This window comes from Megalops cyprinoides, chromosome 21 (genome assembly GCF_013368585.1).
Source record: "Megalops cyprinoides isolate fMegCyp1 chromosome 21, fMegCyp1.pri, whole genome shotgun sequence".
In the NCBI taxonomy this organism is placed as follows: domain Eukaryota; kingdom Metazoa; phylum Chordata; class Actinopteri; order Elopiformes; family Megalopidae; genus Megalops; species Megalops cyprinoides.
The window spans coordinates 1,867,537-1,875,861 of NC_050603.1; the positions used below are offsets into that span (position 1 = coordinate 1,867,537).

Below are 8,325 nucleotides of genomic sequence, written 5' to 3' on the forward strand. Positions count from 1 at the left end.
CCAGTTCGGACTCAAGACTAGCATTCTTAATACTACGCCTCCCTGGCACTGATTTGAGATAGCTCCCAAGAGGAGCGATCGCTAGAAAGCCGGGCACTGCTGCAAGCTAGCAGGCTAGCTGAACAGGTCAAGACAGCTTAACATAGGTGCGCCCAAGGTGAGAAAGGTATCATTTGGTAGCTAGACAGGTAGTCTAGCGAATACATACGTGTATAATTGTGTAACACATGCATTCTGTTGCATACATGGTATTGGGTAGTTACTCATTTAAACCTTTGTATCAACTCGCCGCGCTATTTTTAAGGTAACAGACAGCAGGTTTTTTTTTTATTTTAAGTTGTTGTTAGCTAGCTAGTAACTGATTTTAAATCGGTGCTTTTTTCCGCAGAGGAAGCCAGCTCGGAACATGGCAACCCCAGCCCATGTTTCCAAAGTGCGCGCACTGTACAAGAGAATCCTGCTCCTGCACCGGTTCATGCCCCTAGACCTGCGCGCTCTGGGCGATCAGTACGTCAAAGACGAGTTCAGGAGGCACAAGTCGGCATCGCCCGAGGAGGTGAAGGGCTTTATGGCGGAATGGGAGGTAAGGGGGTAACACAGCCAGCCGGCCAGCCGCTACCATCAACAAGTTAGATGTAACAACTGTGTTCGTATTGCTGATGAGTGATGCGCTGGCGCCTCCTGTCGGACAAGATCATGTCAGTGTGATAAATTAAACCGCGTGTGGGAGGTAATGTAAAAGCACGTCTGTGGGGTCAGATAAGTATCGCAGCCGCACAGATTCACTAGTCACTCAGTGACAGTTGATTCTTTCTGGTGAGCACTGAGATTAATGACTCCAGCCGATCCGCATACTATAAAGCTCATTGGATTTGCGGAGATGCCCATCCGTGGTTTTATAGCTGCGCTTTACATGGTGCTGGTGGGCTAGCAGGGGCCCCACAGGTCTCCTAGGCCAAACAGGAGAGTCATGTCCCATTGCGGTGAATGGGACTCTGTGCTGTGGGAGACGGTAGGCTTCGGATGAGTCATTAAACCGAGCTTCTGACTGGTCATTAAATGTCCTACGGTGCCTATTTGAAAGTGTGGGTGATTCGCCGGGGTGTTCCGACCAAACGCCGCGCCATTCAGGCTGTCCACCTAGTATCTGTTTGGTCTGGCTGTCCACCTAGTATCTGAGGGGTCTCTCCTCCTCTTCACTGCAAGTGTGTTGACATTCTTGAAAGGATCTATGTAAATGCAATCCATCGGCGTTTTAATTCCGATGCAGTTCTGGTTTTCCGCCAGGCGGTGGCAGCACGTTGTAGGTTTTCTGGCTGGCGGTACTTGTCCTTGACGTGTACCGCTCTTGTTGAGTTATTCTATGATTCACGTATTGTAAGAATTTAATTTCAGTGACATTTTAATTTGTACACTTGAATCTGTTGAAAAAGGGCACATTCCTAATAGAAAACAGCTCTCATCAGCCACGTTAATATCAATAGACACTCTTCTTTTCAAGGTCCAGTTACAAGAAAAAAAACCCACAGGGACACAGCGAGAAAACATTCCATTCAATAGACACATTAAACATTTCATTTCTGTGTGGATGAAGTTGTTTATACTGTAGAATGATTTAGCAAATCTCACTCTCCTCAACCAGTGGCTTCCAGGAACACACAGCTGCCTTAGCTTGTTACATTACATTATTGTCATTTAGCAGATGCTCTTATCCAGAGTGACTTACAAGGATTACAGTTTTTACATGTTATCCAATCATAAAGATGGATGTTTACTGAGGAAATTCTCGGTTAAGTAACTTGCCCAAGGGTACAGCAGCAGTGCCCCAGAAGGGAATCGAACCAGGAACCTTTTATGGATTACGAGCCCTGCTCCTTATCACTGTGCTACACTGTAGCCAGCTCTGCTGTTGCTGCTGTAAGTCTGGGCTCATCTGCCTCCAGGACCATGGCTGCAGAGACTCATCTGATTTGTGTGAGGGAGCTGAGTGCTGAGGAATCGGAGTGATATCTCCCCTCCCATCTCCTGCTATGCCCAGGAAGGGAGACCTAATCCCGTTAAATCCACATGGTTACCTTCGCGTGAGGGGTTTGTGAACACTACAGTGATAACTATGAGTGTTTCACTGAGGCAGGAGTCATGAGCGAGCTCGTTAAATCTGCACGTCTCAGCTCCTCCAAGAGAACATCCTGCCGCCTCATCCCGCTGATTCCCCTCAACACACAACTCAAATTATCATTATTTTTTGTTTTGTTTTTTTTTTTGTTTCCCTGAATAAATATCCAAGACTGCCAAAGTGGAGACTAAGTAGTAATAGTCTCCTAGTAAGGTTGAGTTACTGACCTACGCGCTCCCAAGAAGACCTCGCTCGTGAGGTCACACTCGTATGTGGCGTGGGCAGTCTGAGCTAATCTTCACTCCCATCACCAATGTCCCTCCTATTGCCCCTCCCTCTCATTCACCCACCCCTCTGAGTGTTCCTCCCCCTTGCCTACAAGCCCCGCCCCTCTGTCACATGCCCCTCCTTCATCCTCACACCCCACCCATGTACATCCCAGTGGTCCCTATGCTCCTCCCCTTTGATGCATGTCCCACCCTCTTCTACAACTTGTGATGTCATAGGTGCAGTCAGCGAGCTGGATTTGAGTGCTCTTATGACATCATATCGAAGACCATTATTGAGACTTCAAACACTGACAAAACACTATCAGATGTAGTCTGTTAAAGAATTCTTGACATTCAAGCCTGCTATTCACAAGCAGCACAGCTAAATAGAGCGTGAATTAAGTTATCTGTGATTTGAAAAGGGGGTAATTGTTTGAAAATGGAAACCCACAGAGGGCGTTTGATAGGACAGAGCAGGCACAGACCCAAGCTAGGCAGCCCTCAGAAAGCTACTCGATATGCGCTGGGGTCTGCATGTGCCGTTATTGCTGCACTGTTCTTTTCTTTAGGAACATCAGGAACCCCGGGACGAGACTCCGTCATATAATACCCCGTTATGTCGTTTGTGCTGTCTGTAAAAACCGGTCTTATCTGTACCCTCAGCGTGGACTGCCCCCCTGCGGAGGCGTTTAAAGACATGTGACGTGGTTGGGTTCGCTGGGAGGGAACACTCAGAATGTAATTATAAATTATAGGAGATCACACCTGCTGTTAATTACACCAATCAAGGGAAACGCTAATTACAGCGTGATTCAGAAGGGCTCCCTTTGTGTCCCTCTGTGGCAGCTCTGATAAGCTCTGGACTCGTGGGGAGAGGGTACAGGGGCACATAGGGGCAGCTTGGGGGGGTCGGGGGGAGAGCGTCACTAGGAATCTGACATCATTTCTACCACTAAGACAATGCAGGTTGCATAACACATATGGAAAGAAAATCAAGCTGCTAAGTGCTGGTGGCTTCACATGGGCTTCAAGGTCAAAGAGAACTGCTCTCTGTGGAAGGAAAACTCAGGCAGAGTGTTAGGATGGACATGCCAAGCCAAACGATAAAAACGCACTGATCTCAGAAAAGGCAAACAAATGTGGTGAAACACATAAATACATGCGTAAACAAAGCACTTGAAGCTGCAGTTTTGCTAAAGGAAATGTGGAGTTAAGATTTCGCAGATGGTCTCGCACAAACTGCTACTGATAGAGAATTGTGTGTAGGCCACGTCTTCCCCCAGGACTGATCCCAGATCAGTGTTCCCCAGGAGCAGCAGCTGAATGGAAGCTGCTACTTGGAGCACCACCAGTGTAGAGAGAGGTCGTAGCTACCCAGAATCCCCCTCTTCTTTGGTGACTCACCGCCCCCATCGGGCTGCGAGGGGCTCTAGATTTACTGGAGGGGTGGCAAAATCCAGGAACAGACGATGAGCGAGACCCCCTTCCCCCTCCCCCCTCCCCCACCCCGGAATGTGATTACAGGCGCTGAGGGTTCACTGTAATCCCGTTACTGACGAGGGCCTCTGGGATTTTTCCGCTCCTAATAAATCGACAACATCAATATGGAAGATTGCACCCCAGGAGAGTGTGTGTGTGTGTGTGTGTGCATGCATTCGTGTGTATGTGTGTACTTGCACAGATTTGTGTGTGTGTGTGTTTCCAAAAGATTTTTAAATTATTTGATGCTCTCAAATTAAAAATTTATTACTACTTACTACCTGCTCATTATATTGCTTGCTAACTGCTTTAAAAGTGAGGGATACTCCATCATTGGGTTGCATTGTATTTTTCAGCTGTTGTCTAACAGAAGGAATAGGCCCTTGAATAAAGTGTAACTATTACATGTGACCACACATTTTTGTGATGTGTTTTTTTCCTGGAAATCCACTAAGTACTGCCTGTTGTGTACGATGGGCTCTTGAATGAGAGAAGCTTTTTGTCTGATTGGTTGGCTAATCAGTCATGTGACCAGCAGAACCATGGAAGTGTGGAACTCTGGGAGCGGCTCTGCTTGTGTCTGGTCACTGAACGCATTTTTACCTCATAAATGTCACAGCTGAACTTGTGAGTGTCTTTGTGTTTCTGTACGCTGGGGCATTCAGGGATTTGCTAACCTTAACAAGGGATGGGCTTTGCTCTCCAGCATGGGACAGAGGGGAAGAGGCTCTACAACCATTATCTAACTGCATCACTTACACCTTCACTATGTATATGCTGCACCAATTTATCTTTTGACTGTAGTTACTGAAGTGATGGCTGTTGCAGTCGGTCTGTATTTTCGCTAGTGTTGCGCTAGTTAGTTAGCTAGTGCTGACGTGTTTGGATGCGCTCTGACCTTTCCTGCATGAGGCGTTGCTCTTCTTGCACACCTCTGCTTTGCAAGGCATTCTGGGTAAGACTGCCTGCCAGAATCAGGTGATCGTGCTCCAGAATGTCTCAAGTGTGAAACTCCAAGCGTCCGTTGGAGCAGGTGTGTCATGTGACAGACCAGGTGAGGTGCTGTTAGAGAGGGCTGCTACGCCTGGCCCGGCAGCAGTGGCTGGCTCGGTAAGGAAGCCGAACTGATCGCATGTTTACACGCCCAGCACTGCCCCCCCACACTGCTGGCCCCCTTCCCGCTCCGGATTCGGTCAGCGTGGGGGTAGTCCCGCTCTCCCGGTAATTAGAGTATATTTTGGAAGGACACACTTGACATTACCTCACCCCCCCCCCCCCCCCCCCCCCCTTTCCCTTGGAGAATACATTAACTCTGGGTGACGGCCAAATGTAATTGGATTACGAAAAAAGGAGAGTCTCTCCCTCAGATGGGCCCATCTTGTCTGTAATTGAATCGCTTGGAAGTTCCATTCAAGGAATTTATTTATTTATTTACCTCCAAGCGAACGTCTCGGCATTTTTATGAATGGAAATGCTGGCGTCATGGTGGTATGTCAATGTCATTCCGATTGGCCAGCCGTCCCGGCAGGATTGATGGATCCGTACTGATCTGCGTCAGATCCCCCCCCGCCCCCCCCCCCCAGGCTAACCGCGTCTGGGACGCAACCCAGAGGAGACACCAGCACGCTGCATCCGGACCGTGCATTCTAACAAGAACAGTAAGACATGGCGTAGCGTAGCACAGACGGTCTCTGGGACACCAGGAGAAGTCTTTGGCATTATAGGCTATAGGCTGCATAGTCTACCTGCTGTAAAGATGCCTGCAGGTGTATGTTTAAAACATTTTTGACTGTAAGGGCATAACTTCGCATTGAATGGACAGTCCTTGGGCTTAGAGCTCTTTTGAAATGCACTGTGTGTATCTCTCTGTGAAGTCTCTCTGGATAAGAGCATCTGCCAGATACAACATAAAAATTGCTAACAATTATTCTAATAATCAAGCATTTCCTGTTCTAGCCACAGACTGTCTGGCACTCAGTGTTGCTTTGAATGTTCAGTGTGATGAGACTTCGAATTCTAGAACTCTATGAGGTAAGGGATTCTGTACAAGGGTTCCATTCTTATTCAGGTCATTTCCGTCAATATTTCATTTTTGCGATGTTCTGTAAAAGTTTCTGAGCTCAGATATGTGGGTTCTGTAATAGCTGGATGAGTGTTCCGGTGCTGGTACCCTGCGGGTCTGACCTTCGGTTGTGGCCTTGTAAAGCCATTATCCCTGAGCCATTCCGAACCGGGCAGGAATGACCCACGGCCTGACCCACAACTGCTACATCAGATTTTAATCACATGACAGCTCAGGGGCTGCGAGGGCAGTCAGAGTCCTGATCTGCACTTTAATCTGCACTCTGGCCATGCCTTAACTCTGATCTGGAGACACGCGTGTAGAGGAACGTTTTTTTGTGCATTTTGGGTCGGGGTGGGATGGGTGCAACTGGTTGGTCAGGACATAAGAGCCGTCTCTGGGCATGCAGCCCAATCGATGAGTAAGGTCACTTGCCTGCAGTCACTGCGACACACAAAGGAAGGAGCGATGTGAGGAATTTAAAGCATTTCAGGGAGCTGAAAGCATCCGGCTCCACTGATGGAAATGACCCTGCTTTGGCTGGAATCAAACGTACTTTGTTTCAGTTATATCTTTGATACAAAAGGTCCTGGGTTTTTGCTTTTTGTTCTGGTAGAGTGACTCTTCCTCCCCTTCCACTCCTCTTCCTCTGCAGAAATACAGGGACACACTGCAGACCCAGGTCCTGGAGTCAGTGGGTGGGGGTGCGCAGGCCGTGACCTTTGGGGCCGACCTCCCCGACGAAAAGCTCAAGAACTTCCAGGACGAGCAGATTGGTCAGCTGTATGAGTTGATGCTGGAGTCCACCAAACCCAACCGCCAGTTCCACATCCAGGAGGACAGCCAGAAATGAGGACACCGGGGGGGGGGGTGGTGGGGGCATCCTTACAGAAACCTCAGTAGCTGCAGCTGTGGCCCCATTATGACCGAGATTGTGTGTAATTGCATTAAAGTGTTCTCCACAGATTGTTCAGAAAACACACGTGTCCTCCTCACTGCGTCTCCCCAGGACGAGATGAGCATCTTCAGCCCAAGTAAGGGCCACCAGGTCGCTTCACTCGAAAAAAATAATCATCTTCTCTGGAAACTTTTTCTCTCTGAGTGGGGTGAAGCAACACTCCTGCTGCTTCAGAAGGGCGGGGCGAGACGCCTCTCCTCCAGCGGGGCGATTAACGCCCTTGCTGATAACCCTCCCCTTCTCCCTGCTGGTAAGATCACGGCACCCATCGCTCAGGGGTAGAGAGTCATAACTCATAACTCACCCGAGTCTCATATCCAGCCACTAATACGGGGGGAAAACCAGAACGAGCTGGATCGCTGGCGTCACCACTCTCTCGTCTCATCAGTGCTGCATTCGTCTGATTGCCATTTTAACTGATTCCTATAAACGATTTACTCTTGTGAGTTTTCAGATGGTTTGAGCTGAATCTTCAATATCATTAAACCAAAAGACTGACAGATGTAAAATATGGAATTTATTCATAAGCATAAAAAATGCTTATTTGATCATTAAAATTTTTATTGCTAAATTTTTAATGCTCAATCTATCCAGCTGTAAATTTCAAACCTTATGTAAATACATTATAACTGGGTTGCCTGTCTCGTAAATACAATCCAAGTTTTTACACACTTAAACTTAATCTACCTAATTTCTTACCACTTACAAATAAAAGGGTAGTAAACTGGTAGTAAATAAGTAATAAGATCTCCATCTGGATAATAGGCAATATTAATATTAGTCGCATGACTAGGACCCCACAGCTTTGCGCTGCCAAGGATAGAGGTGAGTATGTTTGCTGGGTTCCCTCATCGCTGCTGTGGCGCCCTCTAATGGCTAGTGGGGCATCTGCAATGGCTTTCAGTGATGTTAGTGGGAGTGCACCTATCCTCCAATCAGTGCTTGCCCTGCCATGGTGCACTGTGGGATTTGAAGTGCGAAAAAGACCCATAGGGAATGCGGAAGGATGATTGGGTGGAAAAAAAAAAAAAACAGAAGAATAATAGTGAGGATCCGCTAAGCAAAAAGAGACCTGCTGCCTTTGAGTGTTAAAGAGCAGAATACAGATAATCTCCATAGTGCTGCCAGGAGAACGGGGAAAAAGATTAAAAGCAAGCGCACTGTGCCGGCAAACCCTTCAGCTGGACTTCAGACGTAATGGGAGCCGGGGCACAGAGGGAGCAAAAAGCGTGCGCCTCAAACTGGGGCGATTTAGCAGCTGCATGTGCGGGGAAGTCACGCAGCAAGCCGTCCTCCTGCACGCACCGCGAAGAAAGGCCTTTACTGAGAACACCCTGTAAGGCCTGGAGTCCGCTCACGTGGTTAAGCATCTGAACCAGGGTTAATTAACTCTCTCAGCGTAAGAACACTGAGTACGACATGCACTAAATATACCGTAAAA

The 8,325-nt window shown here is 47.9% G+C and overlaps 1 protein-coding gene across 1 annotated transcript; it reads left to right on the plus strand.

Moving 5' to 3' along the window:
* On the plus strand, nt 1–6,790 carry sdhaf3 (succinate dehydrogenase complex assembly factor 3). Its single transcript, XM_036516301.1, has 3 exons — nt 1–157; nt 389–583; nt 6,582–6,790. Exons 2-3 carry the CDS (start codon nt 407–409, stop codon nt 6,777–6,779), a joined length of 375 nt encoding a protein of 124 aa, XP_036372194.1. The 5' UTR covers nt 1–157; nt 389–406; the 3' UTR covers nt 6,780–6,790.
* The last annotated feature ends 1,535 nt before the right edge of the window (nt 6,791–8,325 follow it).

Coding starts and splice junctions, on each gene's coding strand:
- sdhaf3 (XM_036516301.1), top strand. CDS start 407: ATGGCAACCCCAGCCCATGTTTCCAAAGTGCGCGCACTGTACAAGAGA. Junction 584..6,581: donor GCTTTATGGCGGAATGGGAG/GTAAGGGGGTAA, acceptor CTTCCTCTGCAG/AAATACAGGGACACACTGCA.